At 49.3% G+C, this 20,364-nt stretch overlaps 1 protein-coding gene across 1 annotated transcript; it reads left to right on the top strand.

Annotated features, from left to right (window-relative positions):
* Positions 1–4,726: 4,726 nt before the first annotated feature.
* PABPC4 (poly(A) binding protein cytoplasmic 4) lies at positions 4,727–19,615 on the top strand. The gene is made up of 16 exons (XM_079698122.1): positions 4,727–5,946; positions 8,531–8,724; positions 9,448–9,563; positions 10,808–10,947; positions 11,308–11,402; positions 12,067–12,204; positions 12,820–12,915; positions 14,636–14,908; positions 15,253–15,340; positions 15,476–15,547; positions 16,098–16,184; positions 16,279–16,406; positions 17,565–17,658; positions 17,773–17,903; positions 18,167–18,269; positions 19,313–19,615. The coding sequence occupies exons 1-15, from the start codon at positions 5,754–5,756 to the stop codon at positions 18,254–18,256; spliced, it is 1,935 nt and encodes a 644-aa protein (XP_079554248.1). The 5' UTR covers positions 4,727–5,753; the 3' UTR covers positions 18,257–18,269; positions 19,313–19,615.
* Positions 19,616–20,364: the final 749 nt, after the last annotated feature.

The following is a 20,364-nucleotide window of genomic DNA, read 5'->3' as shown; positions in this document are numbered from 1 at the left end:
CTAAGAACCACCAATTTACTTTTTGTCTCTATGGATTTGCCTCTTCTGGACATTTCTTGTAAATGGAATCCTACAATATGCTATCTTTTGTGACTGACTCTTTCATTTAGCATGATGTTTTCAAGGTTCATTCATGTTGTAGCATGTACCAGTACATTATTATTATTATTAGCTGAATAATATTGCATTGTATGGATATCATAAGTGCCTGGGGCCTGGGCAAAGCAGAGTGGTGGTGTGTAGGACACAACAGTATGGAGCTTCTACACCTTTATTGGGGATCTTGATAAAATGCAGATTCTCATTCAGTAGGCAGGCGGTGGGGCCTGAGATGCTGCATTGCTAAGAAGCTCCCAGGTGATATCGAGAGATGCAGAGGATTTCTACCAGAAAGGCAGGGAATTTGGGCTCTTTCTCATACACGGCATCCACGTGGCTTTAACCCTGCTAGCCACCAAGATCACCCCTTTCTGGGTGGGTGAGTTCTTTCCCAACATCAGAGATTTCACATGAGGAGTCAGCATGGTGAGTGAATTAGAGCAAGGGCAGCTGGCTACTTCTGAGGGATGATTTCGTCCAGCTATGAGTGGAGCCTGCTGAGGCTTCCTTCTTTTCTCTGGACCGATTGCTGTGTCAAAGCCAGACTATGGGTCAGGAAGCCAAGCTGCAGCCTGCAGAGCTACCCTGGGCTCTGCAGGCTGCAGCACACACATCCATATTCCTCCTGGGTGTCCATTTCCCTGCTTATGGCCACCAGAATTTCATGACAGGTTCCTGTTCACTGGTGCTCAGACACAGGGTTGCTGAACATACTTCTTGTAGACATGAAAGGATTAGTGTGTGTGAACTGCTTTGTCAACCTCAGGGGTCACCCGCAAGAGGCAGGATTGTTAAGAGTCTGTAGCACATGGTCGGTGTGTTAGTGCTTCAAGAAGCAGACACCAAGATGGGATTAGGTGTGCAAGAGATTTATCAGGAAAATGCCAATGAAAGATAAAGGAGATGGGAGTAGAAGCAGGCAGGGTGAACCTTCAGACCATGATGTAGATCTGACACCTGGTGGGAGAGTGGGAAGGAAGGATTGGGTAGGAAAATCTTCACACTTCATTGTAGCTTTGAGAGAATCTTGGCCAGGTAGATGGGGAGTCCTAAAGCTGAGGATATCCTGTAGGAGAGACTCATGCTAGGCAAGAATAGGCTAGCACACACTACAGTGTGCCTTTGAGAGAATCTTGGCCAGGTAGATGGGGAGTCCTAAAGCTGAGGATATCCTGTAGGAGAGACTCATGCTAGGCAGGAATAGGCCAGCACACACTACAGTGTGGCTTCGAGAGAATCTTGGCCAGGTAGATGGGGAGTCCTAAAGCTGAGGATATCCTGTAGGAGAGGCTCATGCTAGGCAGGAATAGGCCAGCACTCATACCTCCTCCATGCTCGTCATTGGCTGTGGCCCCTGCATGAACACGATGGTGGAGCCAGAGGGAGCCAGAGCTGTCAATCAAATACACCCCTACAGCAGGCTTTCTGGAAGGAGTTAGGATGGCACGTTTCCATGGCTCCCAGTGTCCCACCAGCTACCAGGGGTCAAGCCGCGGACAAGTCACTCAACCTCCCGAGCCTCAGTTCCCTCATTTGCAAAGTGATGGATGATAGCACTGACTTTCTATGACTGTTGTGAGCATTAAATGAAATAATGTGTGTAAGCCTCGATACATGTTAGTTATCATTATTAGTACAGGCAGACCTTGGAGATACTGCAGATTGGGTTTCAGAGCACTGCAATAAAACAAATATCACAATAAAGCCAGTCACATGAATTTTTTGGTTTCCCAGTGCGTATAAAAGTTATGTTTACACTATACTGTAGTCAAATGTGCAGTAGCATAATGTCTAAAAGAACACTGTAGAGAGTTCCCTGGTGGCCTAGTGGTTAGGATTCTGGACTTTCACTGCTGTGGCCCGGGTTTGATTCCTGGTTGGGTACTGAGATCCCGCAAGCCACGTGGCATGGCCAAAAATTAAAATAAATAAATAAATAAAAGAACAATGTACATACCTTAACTGAACAGTACTTTATTGCTAAAAAATGCTAACCATCATCTGAGCTTTCAGCACGTCATAATCTTCTGGCTGTCATAACATCAAAGATCACTGATCACAGATCACCATAACAAATACAGTAATGATGAAAAAGTTTGAAATATTGTGAGAATTGCCAAAATGTGACACAGAGACACCAAGTGAGCAAATGCTGTTGGAAAAATGGCACCAATGGGCTTGCTTGACACAGGGTCGCAACACACCTTCAGTTTGTAAAAAACACTGTATCTGTGAAAGCGAAGTGCAATAAAACAAGGTCTGCCTGTATTATTTTAGACAGCATGAGATTTAGAGCAAGAAAAAACTTAAGCCTCAATCCACTCTTGCCAGCTTTTTGATCTTGGCCAGTTACTCTACAGAGCTTGGAATACTGCCTGGGGTGTAGGAAGTACTGTGCAGTGTTAGCTATTAATGTCATTATTTCCAAATAATAGTATTTATTGGATCAGTTACTCCTGGGAAATGCCACACTCTAGAATGGCATTCAAGGACCTCTGCAAGATTTCAATTCTGTTTTGCAGTTTCCTTCCCCACTACACACACACACACACACACACACACACACACACACACACCTACGTTCTAGCCTCATTGGGCTACTCATAGCAACCTTGAAAATGTCATGTTGTAATAATACAGTATTATATTATCCACTGTCTACCAAATACTTCTTGTATTCCTGGCACTGTGTAAAGGTATACGTATACTATCTCATATCATGTCTATTCTACCAATGAGGAAACTAAGCCCCAAGAGTGTAAAATGACTTACTAAGCTAACAAATGGTTTATCCGTCTCTGTACTTCTGTCTGTAGAATGATCTCCCTGCCTCCATCCATTTCTACCTTCCAAAACACGACCTTCTTTTAAAGGTCCAGCTTCATTGCTACCTCCTCCAGGAAGCTTTCCTTGGAGGATAGGAAGGGAAGAACATCTTCCCTCTAGTGGGCAGATACTGGGCCCCTCCTCCTTAAAGGGCTGACTGAGCCCATCATACAGATGGAGGAGGCCCAGAGATGTGACAACGGTCCAAAGTTGTGCTGTCTTTTGGCTGGACCAAACCTCCAAGATCTCAAAGACCCTGTCTGTGGACAAGGAAGGGTCTTCCTTCCTGAGGGGCAGAGCCATTGTTGCTTATAGGAAATAGAGCTTTTGTAGGTGGAACTGACCTCCTGCTGGGAGGATGGGGCTGGGTTTCCCCTGCTCTTACACTCAAACAGTCCCTAGATTCAAAGCCCTTTTCACAAGTTCTATACACACCCATATTTGCTTGCTTTTCATCTCTCTCCTTCCTAAGGGCAGGATGGTCCGTGAATGTTTAGTTCACATGTCTTCCCTAGTACTTGGAACAGAGCAAGACTGGCTCTTAGAAATGCCATATAAAGTTTGTTGAATGACAAATGAATGAATCCAGAAAGCAAAGCTCTGACATTCCTGCTATACTACAGAATCCTCAGCTGCAGAGACCTCACCTGCAGCCATGTCCTCACAATGAAGTTTTTTTTCCTTCCTCTTCCCAACCCTGGACCCATTCTCTCTCTTGACAGATCATACCATCTATCCAGTACAGACCCACTGTGCTGGGATGAACAGTGCTGTCAGGCTTTAAACCACTGGGTGGTCTAGGAAGTCTTCCCTGAGGAGGGGATCTACCTATAGATGGAATGCTCCCTAAATGTTTCTTGATTTAATACACTAACTAGAATATAAACTTCACGAGGGAGAGATGGACTTCCTCTGCCTTGTCCATCATGGTATCCCCCAGCACCTTTATCTGGTGTTGACAGAGAGTGAGCCCATTTCTTTGAATGAATATATAAATACTAATATTTCTTCATTCATTCAATCAAATCAATGCTTTTCAATGGGGGTGTCTGTGTGCTTTTCATCATTTCCATTTTTGGTCATCACAGTGATGATGAGGGTGGTTCCTGGCATTTATGGAAGAAGAGATGCCGTCTCTATTATATCTTGCAATGCATGGGGACAGTGCCACATGGACTAGACTTGTCCCATTTGCCACATGACTTTCAAATGACCTGCCAGATCCTCATGCAGATGAAAAATCTTTTCATAACTATCAGAGCTTAGACCCTGACTCCCTTTTACATGGGAACAGAACATATTTTGTGCCCTTAAATATCAACTAAATTTCCAGGAACACCACTACCTTGTAAATAGAAAGATGATTGTATTTTGTTTTATTGAAGCTTTCCCCAAATTTGTTCATCTTTCCAGAGAATCCCGTCACCCATGGGCACTACTGCATTAGTAGCTGTCGTGTTCCCAATGATTCTACCTTTAGGTCCCAGTATTCTAAAATCTTCAGAACGTCTTCTCCGTTATTTGGGCCCAGTCATTTACATAGCGGAGCACCTATTATGTAACTATAATTTATTTTATGTCATCTTTATTTTACAGTTAGGCAAGACATCGATTATAAATATGATGCGTGCCGTTGGGTAACTTTATCCCTGGGTTCTAGTCCCGGAGGGGCGGGTGATTTACTCTCCACCCCCTCGTAGGGAAAGCGGCCCTTGGGTCCGCCGGAGGCCCCAGCGGAGCGGTCCTCCGAGCGCCAGGGGTCGCTGTGGCGCCGCGCGGCCGTGCCGGGACGCTCTCGCGTGGCCGCCCCGCCTCGGGCCCCCGGGCCGAGTGGGCGGGCACGACTGCGCCCAGGTCGCGAGGCGCCCTTCGACCAGCAGCGCCCGGGGCGGGCGGGTATAAATGGAGCGGTGGCTCCCCCGGCCGCCTCTCTCCGCCCCGGGTCGCCGCAGCCTCCGCCGCTTTCGGGCCTAGCAGCCTGAAGGGAAAAAAAAGAAAAAAAAAAAAAAAACCCGAAAACGCTTTAAAATCTTAAAAAAAGAAAGAAAGAAAGAAAAAAAAAAGAGCGAATCCTCCTCGGAGAACCCGCGGGGAAGTCACTTTTGCACGCTTCCGGCCTGCCCGACGCCGCCGTCGCCGCCGCCGCCGCCGCACCTGGGCGTTCGTCGGTCCCCGTCCGTCGGTCCGGTGGTGAGCCGCTCGCGCGCCCGCGTCCACGCGCCTCAGCCCGCCGCTCGGCCGCGCCGCGTGGCAGCCCCGCGCCCGCCGTCCTCGCCCCCCGCGCGCCGGCCTCCGCGCTCCACGTGTCCGCGCTGCCCTTCGCCGGCCCGGCGTGGGAGGCGGTTGCGCGCTCCGGCCGCGCGGGGCTTGCCGAGTCGGCACCGACAAATATTTGGTTTCCCTCTTCCCCGGGTTGCTGTAATCTTAAACCGCCGGGAGCCCGAGGCCTATATTTATAGAGAAACGCACGTTCCGGAGGCCGCCGTGGGCACCACTGGGTTGCCTCGGGAAGAATTTTTGTAATTTGGAGGACAGTCCCTGTTTTCATTGTTTTCATTTTTTGAAATTGGGAGCTTCCAGACCAGGACAGCTGAAAATTAACAAACTCCCAGGGAGGGCCATATTGTTTTTGAGAGCCTTTTGTCTGTGGTTGGGCAGTCTCGTCCGAGCCGTCCCTGCACTCCTCTCCGGCCCTCGGAGCCGACTCCAGCTTCTCTGAGCTTCACTGCCACCTGTGGGCCGCGGCTCGGAGCGGAGTCCCTTTTGTCCTGTGTGGCCCCCCCTAAGAAGTCCTCCTGGCGGGGCTCGGGGTACTGGGGGCTGGGGAGATGAACGCTGCGGCCAGCAGCTACCCCATGGCCTCCCTGTACGTGGGTGACCTGCACTCGGACGTCACCGAGGCCATGCTGTACGAAAAGTTCAGTCCTGCGGGGCCTGTGCTGTCCATCCGGGTCTGCCGCGACATGATCACCCGCCGCTCCCTGGGTTATGCCTACGTCAACTTCCAGCAGCCGGCTGACGGTGAGTACAAGCGGTGGCCACAAGTCCGTGGGCTCTCTGGGGACCCTAAGATTTCTTCTCCGGGCAGGTCCCCACCCCCGTGGAGGGGGCATCGCGACAGCACGTTGCCGCAGAAGCCCTAGTCGGGGACGGGCCATGGGGGTTGAGAACGCGGGATCCTGGCATCAGACGACTGGAGTTTCAGTCTTGCTTCCATCACACTTGCTAACCGGGTGACCTTGGGCTAATGGGTGCTGGTGGGGTTGGAGCCCAAGGAGGCTGTAAAAACGGGACCAGAAGGAAGTCGCTGTCATTCTGTATGTGGACGCTTTGGTCTGTGGCCAGGGGTTCGGGCCCCTCACAGGCCTGTGGAAGAGGCAGGATGATTGAAACACAATTACTTCAAAAATTATACTAGGCAAAGCTGTTGCCCCCTCCCCTTACTGTACCCTGGGCTAAGAGTCTTTGACTTTGTGCTGATAAGGGGTTTTTCCGGGCAGGTAGGAAGCAGGGGAACAATGTTGTGTGTTGAACTTGAGCAGGCACTTGTGTTAGCACCACCAGAGTGTGTGTGGTGCTGGGCCAGCTCCCTCGTCTGCGTGTTTGCCACCAGGGCGGAGGAGTTCTTTCTCTGGACAAGCCCCGGGCTGTGGAGCGTGGTACGCAGGTAGCCTGGGGAAGCGCCTCTTGGAAATCCGCTAGGCTGGTGGGGATTATCGCCTCACCTGTGCACAGTGTTTTATACTTGTCAAAACCCTTTTACTTCATCCCATCTGAAGAAAATAGGACTTCTGAGGGAGAAAAGCAGCTGCAAAAGGTGGGAGGCTAAGCTGGGACTGTGGGTGCAGTACTCTGCCAGCCCTGACTGGGGCCATAGCCTGGAGCGTGGAGAGGTATGCTGCAGGCCTGGCCCGAGTGAGGCCAGAAGAAACCTAATCAGGGGCTGCACGTGACTCCAGAATAAAAGGGAACAACTGTAGAGACCATTACTGGGAGAAACAAGCCATTCTGTGGCCAAGGATGTCTGGGTCCCTATTTTTGTCGCCACTTTGTTCACTGTCCGTGAAGCACAGAGAATGTCACTTGCCCAGGATGCAGCTGAGACCAGAGAATTGGACTTGTTGAGAGACACAAGGCACTGCTACCGTCAGTTCAGTGTGCTCTGAGTTGTGTCTGGCCACAGGGCACAAAGAAGGTAGCTGAGTGTGGCCTTTTTCGGGGGGAGTAGTGGGCACATTGGCTGTTGTCTGCCTCCTTGACTCTTCTGAGCAAAAGTCCTGTCACTTAGAGATAATAGCAGAAGCCATTGGTTAGTGTGTCTGCCAGCACATACCTCTGCAGGACCTCTCCCTGCTATAAATAAGTGCAGCCAGATTTGTCAGACTAAGCCGAGTTGCCTTGTGCAGCCCTCTCCGGAAATAGACAGGAGCTGTGTTGAAATGGGCTCCTTCGTTGCTAATTCACGCAACACAGTTAGGGGTCCCAGGCTGTGGATCACAGAGTCCTCACAAGCGAGCCCTTCTTTCTGTCCCGGACTTGCACTGACTTGGATCTGCCGTCCCCCCTTTCCCTGATCTCCTCCCCTCTCATGCTGAACCAGCCCACCTGAGGAAAGTGGGAAAGATGGTTGGAAATAGGGCAAAGGAGATACCTTGCTGACTGGACAGCTGAGCCTGTGGGGGGGCAGAGTTAGGGATTGTGTCCCTGTTTTAAGTGAGACGGTGCCTTGAGGCAGGAGAAACACCCTCTACCTCCATCCCTTCGTGGAGGAGGAGATTCTGGGAGATGTCAGTGCATAAGTCAGGGGAAGTGGGTCTGGGTCCTTTTTACTACCAGTAAAGAGAAGTGTTCTGCTGACAGGTGAGGGTTATTTTGGTCTCTGGTTCTTTAAATGGTCTCCATGGTGTATACATGGATTTGGTTGGGAAGCTAAGGAAGCATCCCCAAGCACTGGGTTGAGAACTTTGTTGGGCACCAGGGCATTTGAAAGTCCTGGAATTCCGTAGAACGCAGGTGAAGGCTTCTAGATAGCCTAGAAACCACTAGGTGCAGGGCCTGCCTCCACTGTCAACTTAGGCAGAAAGGGGTTGCAGTTTCATCCTTGTCCTGATGATACAAAGAACATTTCCATGTGTGGCCATCATTTTGATGATTGAGGCTTTCAGAAAGTCTGCCATTAGTTTCTTAGTCAGTAGTTAGCTATACCGTTTAGCCATCCTGAACATAAGTTTGTCCATTTTATAAGAGGGATCATTTCACCTCTTTCACCTCCATCCTGGTGGGTAGTAGGCTGCAAAGTCGTTTATAAATGATAACGCTTAGTCAAATGTGAGGTGTTATTTGATCCTGGTGCTATAAACCCATTTAGATTATCTTGTGTAACCTCCTTACTCCAGAGGGGTTGAGACTTCTGCCATGAAGGAGGACGATTAGCTAGAACTTAGCCTCAGTGGCACTGTAGGCTAGAGGAATCTGATGTCCTTTAATTTTGATAGAGTTGAATTTCATCAGAGTGCTTACCTTGAAAGTTCTGGAGTTACCTGTTCCTGGGATGGTGGCAGGTAACGTTTTATATCCTTGACTGAAATATCTTTCTCTCTTGCAGCTGAGCGGGCCTTGGATACCATGAACTTTGATGTGATTAAGGGAAAGCCAATCCGAATCATGTGGTCTCAGAGGGATCCCTCTTTGAGAAAATCTGGCGTGGGAAATGTCTTCATCAAGAACCTGGACAAATCTATAGATAACAAGGCACTTTATGATACTTTTTCTGCTTTTGGAAACATTCTGTCCTGCAAGGTAAACACTGATTAAATGATTTCAGCAGAATAATTACAGAATCATGAAAACAAATACTAGATGGGGAATTGCTTGGAATTGGGTGACCGTGTATGATAATTTTCAAAATGCTGGAAATGGCTCTGAAGTCTAAAAGTTCACTGCAGCAAATCTCGGTGCCACAGCCCAGCATAAACCAGCAGGCGCTTTCATGTCTTTGTTTATTCTTCCCTCTGCCTGAAATATCCTTCCTGTTTTCTAGCTTTGGAAGGCATCAAAAGGTTTCTCCTGGGGAGTGGGGGGCTGGCAAGTACCAGAGCAATGCCTCTGGTCTCCAGGAAGCTGTACTTAGTCATGTTAGAAGCATGAATTCACCCTCTTCCTTCTCCGCACACCTGTTTATGTGGAGTATTTTGTACAGCTTGTGTGGTGGTGGTTTACATGTCTGACTCCACACTAGACTGAAACTGTTGTGGGCTTGGAAAGTGGTTTGTCATTCTGTGGCCCTGTGGTTTTGCACCCAGATCTTAATATATTTTTTTAATGAAGTAAGAAAACATTTGGAATAGAAGCAGCTTAATGGTGGCTACCATTTGTAAATGGAACATTACTGGGTACCTGCTGTAGTCTCCTGCCATTTGAACATGGATGGGCTAGAGGCCTCTCAGACCCAGGAGCCCACATGGCTCTCGAGTCTCTGCAGCTGGGCAGTGGTGCTGAAGTGGCCCGCCTTGTCTTTGACAGGTGGTGTGTGATGAGAACGGCTCTAAGGGTTATGCCTTTGTCCACTTCGAGACCCAGGAGGCTGCTGACAAGGCCATCGAGAAGATGAATGGCATGCTCCTCAATGACCGCAAAGTGTGAGTGTCCCAGTCCGGAGCAACAGCCGTCGCATGAGCCAGCCGTGGCCCCACCTCGGTATTAACTGGCACACACAAGGCGGCTACTGGTTCTCGGCCCAAGTGTGGCCTGCTCCTACCTCTCCACTCCAGGGCTGGTGAGTCTCCCTGCCCGAGCCGTGGCAGCCCTTTTGACTCGCCAAGGTGGGCTTTCTGCCCAAGCCATGGCTGGCCTGCCGCCTCTCCCTTAAAAGCATCCTTCTGTGGGTTTTGTGAGCGTCGGCAACAGGGGCTGGCTGGAAGGCAGCTCTTAAGCCCACTCTGAGCAGGGGTCTTGGCCAGCGGCAGAGTGGAGAGGGCCCTGGACTGACCAGGAGCTGTGTACTAGTCATGTGACCTTGGCCTTCTGTGATTCAGGTCTGTCCGTGGGGTCACTCGCTAGGGGTTGATGCAAATTGTCCCCTCCACTTGGCTAACTTATGACTCAGTGGTCTTCAAATACAAGGCTGGCTCCACAGCAATAATTAATTTGGTTACAATGAAAAGTCTTATCCCATTGCAGAAGACTGTTCATAATAGACCTTGTTGCTTTGGTGTGGTTATTTCAGAATGGAGAGATGGGGATCTTAGTTAAGCCACGCAAGGAGAGAAGGGTCAATAAATCTTGGTTATGACAAGCAAAAGTCATTTCTGTCCTTTGTGTTACTGAACAGACCAGGGGATGGCTTGTGTTAATGATGTGCATGTGCCCAGTGGTCAGGTCTTCTAAAGGTATCACTGGAAAGAAGCCTAAAGATTTTTCATAGGTGGATACCTTTCCTTATTAAGTGTAAACAGCACCAAAACAAAGTTAAAAAAGCAAAGGCTACCTCTTAGTTCACTCCAACAATCTCATTCCTAGGATTAACCACTGTTAACAGTTTGGTTTGTATCCTTCCAGACCTTTTCTATGCATTTACATAGATGCACAGAAATGAACGTTTTAAAAACATGGTCATCAGGTTTCTTCACGAAGGCAGTGTGATGTGGTAGGAGGAGCCCTGGCCTGAGCCAGGAGCCCTGGGGCTGGTCCTTGTAGGACAGTCCTGCCTCTTTCTCTTTCTGCTGGGGAGTTGGGACGTCTCTGAGCTTGCTCTCTTGGTGGTTGGATGGGAACTCGTGTGTTTTAACCTCTCCTGTCAGCCTTTAACCTGCATTCCTTTGGGCCCCTGGAAATCATGTTTTGTTCCTCTGAGTGACCACTGTTTTTCATGGTTTCTTTTTAGGTTTGTGGGCAGATTCAAGTCTCGAAAAGAGCGGGAAGCTGAGCTTGGAGCCAAAGCTAAGGAATTTACCAATGTTTATATCAAAAACTTCGGGGAAGAGGTGGATGATGAGAGTCTGAAAGAGCTATTCAGCCAGTTTGGTAAGTCAGGGTCCTTTGCCCCATGTGTCCCCTTTCACAGTCCACCAGACCTGGAATTCATCTATTTTTACTTAACAGATGAGTCCACCTAGACCCAGAAGTAAAATGCCTTGTATGACAAAGGCCACAGGGTAGATAGGAATAGACTCCAGGCCTCGGCTCTTGGCTTCATCCTACTTTGTCCCATCCCCAAGGCCATCTCAGCAGCTTGGTCAGAAGTAGAAGGCCAGGCATGGTGCCTCTTTCTTAGAGTCCATCTGGGCTCAGCAGGAGGTTGCTTCAAGTGGGCTCCTAGAGAAGCCTTCTCTCCTTGAGCTGTGATAGAGATGCTGTTACTAATAGTTCTGTCTTTGGTAATAGGTAAGACTCTAAGTGTCAAGGTGATGAGAGATCCCAGTGGGAAATCCAAAGGCTTTGGCTTTGTGAGTTACGAAAAACACGAGGATGCCAATAAGGTGAGAGCACCATGAGGGTCGGGGAGGATTTGTAGGGAGAGTGGCCCTAGTGTGTGGGCAGGGCCTTGCCAGCACATAGTAGAGCGGAGCTGTAATTGTCTGAGTACCTAGTAGTGATGCATGGTCACTGTGCTCTGGAATTGTCTTCCTGAGGGATTTCACATAACTGTTTTCAAAGCACTTGGCATGTGCCCATCACCTCAGCTGTTCCGCCCTGTAGGTTGAAAGAGTAGGGCAGGCGTTTGTTCCCATTCATAGGTGAGGGAACCAAGGGCCCCGAGTTGCTGATCTGATAAAAGAACAGTAGCCGCTTCCGGGAGAAGCGTTGTGCTAGGCCCTCAACATGTATCACTCAATACCCTGAAAGAACCTAAGAAATTTAGTGACAGCCAGATTATCAACCTAGGCCCATGTCTACTGTGCTTGTATTTATACAGCTGTACAGTTTTTTCACTGAATTATCTGGACCACTGATCCATTTAAATATTAACCCCATTTTACTGATGAGGAAGTTTGGATTGGCTTAGGTGACTTCAGAGTGAAATTAATTTTTAGCCCTGTAGGGAAGATTTTTCTCTCAGAATATTTGGTGTGACTTAACAGACCTCCAGAGCAAGGCCCCTGCCTCTGCATCTTGATTTAAAATCATGTATTTCCTTTTCAGGCCGTGGAGGAGATGAATGGAAAAGAAATCAGTGGGAAAGTCATTTTCGTTGGCCGTGCACAGAAGAAAGTGGAACGGCAGGCCGAGTTAAAGCGAAAATTTGAACAGCTGAAACAGGAGAGAATTAGTCGGTATCAGGTAAGAGGTGGTCTCAGCCCAGCCTACCAGCAGGGGATGTACCACGAGATGTTGGCAAAAGCATCCTTAGTTTGGCAGGCTTTCTCTTTGGGGACCATGAGTCTCCTTTTCTCATTTCTCTCAAGATCATCAGGTTTAACAGGATGTACATACCAGATACAGCAGCGGTTCTGGAACAAGGATGAAGATAATTTATTCATTTAAGGAATAAATTCTATTCTGGAAGCCTCAGCCTGTTTTTCTTAGTCATGTGTGTTCTGTTTACTTAAACGGTACCACTTTGTTTGGAACGGTGTAAGGAGAGCCCTGCTAGGTCAGTGGTCAGCCAGACCAGCCGTGAGAAAGGCTGGGACTGTATCGATGGTCCTGTCAGTCTTCAGCAGTAGATTCTCAGCTTTGAGCCTGTATCAGAATCCCCTTTAGGGCTTGTGAAAACAGATTGCTGGGTTCCACAGCTTCTGATTCATTAGGTGTGGGTTCTGGCCTGAGAATTTACATTTCTCACAAGTACCCAGAGATACTGCTACTGCATGTCTGGGGCCCATATTTTGAGAACCACTGTCTTAGGAAATGTGTGAGGTATAGAAGTGCAATTAACAGATCTTTCTGCTTCAGGGGGTGAACCTCTACATTAAGAACTTGGATGACACCATTGATGATGAGAAGTTAAGGAAAGAGTTTTCTCCTTTTGGATCAATCACCAGTGCTAAGGTATTTTATACTGAGATGTGGGGATTGAAAGCGGAAGTTGTGAACTTGCAGAGGTTTATTGCATTTGTTTCATTGAAGGAATAGGATCTAAATTTTGTTCATTTCTGAGAGTACCTACCACATTCATCTAGCAAATTTCTCCTGGCATTTGGTTACCCATCTGAGTATACGCTCTGGACAATGACATTTTGTTAGGTTAACATTGCACTGTCTCCCAAGTACTGGGATGTGGAGATGCATCTGACGCAGTCCCTCCCTGCCAGCCCCCGAAGAGCACCTGAATCTTTCCCATTCTTTGCTGCTTTGTGCTGGTGTGGGGACAGATGGTGCCACAGCATGAGCAGAGGAAATCCAGACGGGTTGTCTTCCATTTGTCTTGAGGCCTGTCTCTACAACTCTGCCACACTTTTTCCTTGAACGAAGGTGTTTGAGGATTTTGGAACTGGGGTTGGGAACTTCCCTCTGGTGTCCTAAAGAAGGAGAGGGGAGTGGAAAGTTTGTTTTTCCGTGTTTTGCAACGTGCATCATCTGCTTGATTTTCTTTGATAGTCATAGCAACTGAGTTAGCTGGGGGAGTAAGTACAAACCCGCTTGTGAAGATAAGGAGTTGAGTCCTTGAGCAAGAGAATGCTGGTTAGGTGAGGATGTTGAATTGTGTGTCCTTAGCGCTTTGGGTTTGTGGTGGGCACTGATGGCATCACAAAATTTGGGGGCATAACCTGATGCAGACTCTATGCCTGCTCCACAGAGGTGAGGCAGATGTCACAGAGTCCTCCAGGGGGTGAGAAAGGAGGCCAGCGGGCCGGTAAAGACTTGGTGACCCTGCCCTGGCCCTTAGCTTGTCACTCACAACCCAGGAGCATTATCAGTGGTTGCAGGGCGTTGGCCAGAAGCCACTCCCAGGAATTTGCTCAGTTCCTCACCCCCTCCCTCCTATCACCCCCGTGACGGGCCTCCAGCAGCACAAGGAATGATAGTCTCTCCTAGCGGACCAGCACAGGAGTCAAGATGGCATTTGCAAGAAGAGAGCAAAAGAGCCGTATCTTGAAGTTTCCCGGCACCATGCCCAAGATCAAGGTGTCACATTACTTTCACACACCTTACTGGTCCATCTCGTTGGTAGACAGACAGGTGTTGGGTTGATACACATCTTTACTCCCATGTCCTCCGCTTCAGGAGGCTCACCAGGCGGTGAGCTAAGACATGAGTGAAATGTAGAGATTACAGCGCGAGACTAGAATCCAGCTGCTTGTCTCCCGGCTGCTTGTAGTTCTGCTGTGTTTATTCCCATTGAATTAATGGTGGCAGTCATTCATTTTATGACTCCTGCCCACATGTGGTATTTCAAAAGCATGTCCTAACCTTGCTAAGAGCTTATTAAGTTTTGTTCACCAAGGTCTTGGGCAGATGAGTTTTACAAGTAAATTGCTTGATGCTAATGTCCAGATCTCTGTGAGTTCCCAGAGATAGCTATGCTCCTAGGTACAAGGAAACATCTTTGGGTTCCTGGTTCAACCATTAGCCATATCACAGTATTTGGGAAGGAAAATGCTTAGTTTCTCCCTTTAGAGTTTGTGATTCAGTTGGTGACTCAGTTGGTCTGGGGTCCATCGTGGGACTGGACTGTGAAGCCCTGACCTAGACCTGGTAACTCTTGCAGTGGAACCCAGGTTTTAACACACAGACACCTTTGTCCTAAGTGGCTGGTCTCATTTTGTAGGTGATGCTGGAGGATGGGAGAAGCAAAGGGTTTGGCTTTGTCTGCTTCTCCTCCCCTGAAGAGGCAACCAAAGCAGTCACGGAGATGAACGGACGCATCGTGGGCTCCAAGCCACTGTATGTTGCCCTGGCCCAGAGAAAAGAAGAGAGAAAGGCTCACCTGACCAACCAGTATATGCAGCGGGTGGCCGGGATGAGAGCGCTCCCCGCCAATGCCATCTTAAATCAGTTCCAGCCTGCAGCTGGGGGCTACTTTGTGCCAGCAGTTCCACAGGTGGGTCTGCAGTATGCTCATGTCTCCTTGGAACCTGCCTGCTGATAGCTGCTCCTATAGTCCGCAGTGGTTGGGGAGAGGGATTTTTGGATATTGGAGTTCTAGAATGTCACAGTAAAGATCCTTCAAATAAAACGAGGAAGGACTTAACTTGTGGTTGTGCACACACAGTGGCAGGGGTAGAGTAAAGGAGTCCCCGTTAACTGGCTGTCCCTCCCCCGGCTCTTGAGCAGAGAGCGCCTCTGTCCTGAATAATTAGCCTAGGGCCTGGCAGTGAGATGAGATACTTCTCTAGTGTGGCTTCAGGTCCTTAAATAAAAGGGCTTGGCTGCTCTTTCTTACAGGCTCAGGGAAGACCTCCATATTACACACCTAACCAGTTAGCACAGATGAGGCCTAATCCACGCTGGCAGCAAGGTGGGAGACCTCAAGGTAGGTGGTGGGGAACAGTGATTTGATCACCCAGGATGTACCTGTTCTGGCCTCCCCTCCCTGCCCCCTCTGAGACACAGTCTAGGTTCGGCTGTGTCGTTCATCAGTGACGTGCATTTTTTGTCTCTTCACCAGGCTTCCAAGGAATGCCAAGTGCTATACGCCAGTCTGGGCCTCGTCCAGCTCTTCGCCATCTGGCTCCAACTGGTAATGCTCCGGCCTCTCGTGGCCTCCCTACTACCGCTCAGAGAGTCGGTGAGCAAACTGGCCTTGAAGTGTGGCCCGGGGAGGAGGGAGTCAGGACGACTAGGCTCTGCTCAGGGTTGGTCAGTTCGTTGGGCTCACCGTGTTGTCCGGTCCTGGTTCTTTATGCTTAGCTGTGTGCTTAGGTGGGTACTTAAGGAGCAGGGAAACAATATGAGTTCTGAGTGTTGGTTCCTTTTAAGATTCTTTGCCTCATCGGTGACTCAGGTGAACAAGGTTAATTGTAGAAATTTGTTAGCTGAATGACGACAGAGGCAGCCTGTTCTTTGGGTGGGGTTGGGAGATTCAAGGGACTTTTTTCCAGATTCTGTCCTGTGTTCCAAGAGGTGGCAAGAGTTGTATGTTTTCTGTTGGCTCTTCCTCGAAAGTAGCGGTAGCGGCCCCATGTGTGATGTGTGCTGTATGAACATGCTTTGGAATTGCTCCTTCCGTGGGACGTGGCCAGTTGGACATCTGCTGCCAACACTGATGTGCATTTGCTGGTCTGTTGTAGGGTCTGAGTGCCCGGACCGCTTGGCTATGGACTTTGGTGGGGCTGGTGCCGCCCAGCAAGGGCTGACTGACAGCTGCCAGTCTGGAGGTGGTATTGGATGCACACAGAATGGGGAAAGATGGGATTTGACGGGTCTTTGCCCAGACCGATGGGCTTTAATTTTACTTGTCCTTTTCCTAAGGTGTTCCCACAGCTGTGCAGAGCCTAGCGCCTCGTGCCGCTGTTGCTGCCGCTGCTCCTCGGGCTGTTGCACCTTACAAGTACGCCTCCAGTGTCCGCAGCCCTCACCCCGCCATCCAGCCCCTGCAGGTGAGGTCCACCAAACAGAACCCTAGAAGGGTCCCCCCCCGCTTCCACATGATTCAAAGGCTGCCTTGCTTGGATTCCCTCAACAGGTATTAATGCCTGCTCTGTGTCAGGGAGCCATGTCCCATGTGGTGACCCTGCCCTTGGGGGACACTCTAGTGGGAGAGAGGGGGCTTGCAAGTGTTCTTCTGATAATGGTTGACTCAGCAATGCCCCAGAGGAGGCAGCTGTGCTTCCTGCTCTCCTCCTCACCACCTGCATGGGCTCTCTCAGCTCTTTGAAGCTTCCGTTTCACTTTCACATCCAGTGGTCGAGTTGATCCTTAGCTGCTCTTCCAGGTGACTGGGTGGGAAAGAACATCTTAGATGAAAGGTTCATCTTCAGAGGTATTAGGCTGGGTGGAGGAATTGGACCTGGATCTCAGGTTCTCTAAGCTGGAGCTGCTGTCTCTCGAGTTGCGCCTCTCAGGCCAAGCAGCGAGCTTGTGGCAGAACTCTGCAGTTTGCTTGGAGGAGCTGTGCTGGGCCTTGCTTCCTCCTGCTCTGTGCTCTAAGTTGGAAATTTCCCAGAACTTGGCGCTGTGAGAAATATTTTTGCCTATAAAGCCCTACTTTTAGGACTGTGACTGGTATTGACATTGTGTGTTGACGGTCCTCAGCATTTAATACAATAAAAACATGCGGTTCAGTAAAAGTGATACAGGATGTAATTATAAGCATTTTCCTATTCGTGTCCTTCAACCCAGTCTCTACTGGGAATTCACCCTAAAGGAAAACTAACTTTCAGGAAAGGGCTACACACACATGTTCACAGTACCTTATTAACAAGGCTTCGATGTCTTGGGCAGCCTTAGGTAAATTATGATTGTAGCCTTGAGTAAAGTAAAATCATTTGGTAAATGATTGTGTAGCGTTGTAGGTTTTTCTTAGTCATTTCCCTTCTCTTTGAATAGCATGTGGCATTTTAACTGTGGTTGGTTGTGTTTTTTGCTCACACCACTCTGTTCCTCTCCCTCCATCCCCAAGACTGCAGTCAGTTCCCTGACAGCAAAGACAACTACCTCCTTCTCCTCTTTAACTCAGTAGACTCGAGTGGTTGGGCACATGACCACTGTCACTGTACTTACCCGGGTGCTAACCCGCCGCCTCTCCTGGTTCCCAGGCACCCCAGCCTGCGGTCCACGTGCAGGGGCAGGAGCCGCTGACCGCGTCCATGCTGGCCGCAGCACCCCCGCAGGAACAGAAACAGATGCTGGGTGAGTGACCCACGTGCTTGCAGAAGAGGGGGCCAGAGCTGCTACTGACCTGGACACCAGCATCCCTTCTCTACTGGGATGCCACTGGGTTTTTCACAGAATACCTTCCCACAGGTGAACGTTTGTTCCCGCTCATCCAGACGATGCACTCAAACCTGGCTGGGAAGATTACGGGAATGCTGCTGGAGATTGACAACTCGGAGCTGCTGCACATGCTGGAGTCCCCCGAGTCTCTCCGCTCCAAGGTGAGCAGGTTCCCAGACCCCCGCGGCTTCCGCTCACTCGGCTCAGGAGGACACGGGGTGGCCTTGGACACCAAGGGGCGGCAGAGAGAAGGGTCTGCTGCCCCTGTGACCTCCTCCTGCCTCGCCTGTGACCTGAGGGCTGCTGGCGCGTGGGTATCTAGGAAAGCGGTCAGCACCAGGAGAGGCCATCGCTGGGCCTGGGTGCCAGGGAGGGGCGGAGGGGCTCTCCTCAGGTGTCACTGACCACTTGGAGTTTCTCACAGGTGGATGAAGCTGTGGCGGTCCTACAGGCTCATCATGCCAAGAAAGAAGCTGCCCAGAAGGTGGGCGCTGTTGCTGCTGCTACCTCTTAGACAAGGACAAACCGTATGTTTGATTCTTCTTATTTTCTACAATGGTTATGACTTTTATTTTTTATTTATTTATTTTTTGCGGTACGCGGGCCTCTCACTGTTGTGGCCTCTCCTGTTGCGGAGCACAGGCTCCGGACGCACAGCCTCAGCAGCCATGGCTCACGGGCCTAGCCGCTCCGCGGCATGTGGGATCTTCCCGGACTGGGGCACGAACCTGTTTCCCCTGCATCGGCAGGCGGACTCTCAACCACTGCGCCACCAGGGAAGCCCCTCGAATAATGGTGGATATATGAGACATTGTCATAATCCAATCCCACTCTATGAGCATCTCCCTAGTTTGGCTTGAGGTTGTGAGGTCAGTTGTGTGGCATCCACAGTTTAGCTCTGGAAACACAGCAGGCAGAGGCCTTGGTGTCAGAGTGAGAGAGACAGACACACTTGGCTACAGTTACAAGCTGTGTTCCCATCGACTTCTGCGTTTGGGGGCCAGGGCCTCTGTCTGCAGGGACTTGGGGCAGTGAAGCTTAACTAGGACCTCTGACGAGGACTGGTGGTTGCCTCCAGATGGAGAAAAGAGAGGACCAAATGAACATGGGCAGAGGCAAGGGAAAAGAGCACAAGGTAAGGGCCAGAGCTCGTATGTTGGTAGGGCTTGACTTGGCATAGTGATAGCTTCTTGTCAAGGGCCTGAGCCCTGTCATTTGGAGTTTAAACAAGGATGGCCAGGAAGGGTCAAAGGTGGGGCTTTACATACAAGTACCCTTGAAGGCACTGGTTCTTAACCAGGGGTGCCTTCTCAGAGGACATTTGCCAATATCTGGAGACATTTTTGGTTGTCACAACTGGGAATATTACTGGTATCTAGTTGGGTAGAGGCCAGGGATGCTGCTAAACGTCCTGCAATACACAGGACAGCCCCCACAGAATTATCTGGGCCAAAATGTCAGTGGGCACCAAGACTGAGACCCTGCTCTATAGTACTTATATCAGAGATTTCCATGCGTCTCTGAGGTTTTTTTGATTTTGTATTTATAGTGTCGGTGCTTTTCTTTTCAGGATTCAAAAGCCAAATAAACCCTCATGGAATTCAGCTCAAGGTTTGAAGACGTCCTAGCTTGTCCTATGGACCTCAACACCAAGAACCACAAATTGCAAATTTAATAGGTCATTTTGTATCAAAAGGTCAATTACGAAGCACCTAGAATTTTTCAATTAAAAGAATATATTCTCTGGGTTCTGATATGGCCCAAACAGTGTTAACTTTTTTTTTTCTATTGTGAGTTTTGATTTTTCCCCCCCAGAAACTGGTTTTATTTGATGTACCCAAGTCTTAAGTTTCTCAATAAAGAAAAAATCTCCATAAAACTGCCTCTGTTTTTCTCTGACCACAGTTTTCTATATAAATTCCAGTTTTCACTGCAAGTAATTTTTGGATGTAAATAGGGTCAAATGAAGTTCTGTATAGCTTATCATCCTTTCCTGATGGTTATAAGCAGATTATTTTGAATTAGCAAGGTGTGCAGAACTGTCCCATTGTGGTCTACCGTGGGAGGACCTTTATACTGGGAACAGAAGTCTAGTACAGTCACAGCAGACCTTGGGTCTGGCACAGGAAAATCGGGTAAAGGGTGGCGTTGGCGTGCTTTCCAAGGACACGTGGTGAGACATGCAGAACCTATCTTGCCTCTCCCTTCTTGGACTGTGTTGCTCGGGGTTTGCCAGTCCCCTCTTATCTCCTGCTGTCAGTTTTTCCTGCAGGCAGGTCCACTTGCTCAGATTCTGCAGCTGGCAGTGGGAAAAGTTTCCAGAGATCCAAGTGGCTGAAGGCCTAAGTGTTCTGTGGTTCCTTCAGTCCTTGAAGCGACCTTAACCTGGTCAGGGTCAACTACTCTACTTGCCCTCCCTGTCCTGCAGCAACACTTTTTTTCCCCTTCTTCCTTGAAACTTGGCAGGCTGTCCTTCCTCAGGGCCTTACCGACGTGGTCCCTTTCCCTGAAATGTTCCCTGGTTCGTGCCTCTTGGCAGGTTCCCCCTTTTTCTCAAGGTATGCTTTTACCTTAAATAACTGATGTAAAGGCCCAATCTAAAGTAGGTTCCCCTACCTTCTA

The sequence above is a fragment of the Hyperoodon ampullatus genome (assembly GCF_949752795.1).
Source record: "Hyperoodon ampullatus genome assembly, chromosome: 2".
In the NCBI taxonomy this organism is placed as follows: Eukaryota; Metazoa; Chordata; class Mammalia; order Artiodactyla; family Ziphiidae; genus Hyperoodon; species Hyperoodon ampullatus.
This window is presented reverse-complemented; position numbering and strand designations above follow the sequence as displayed.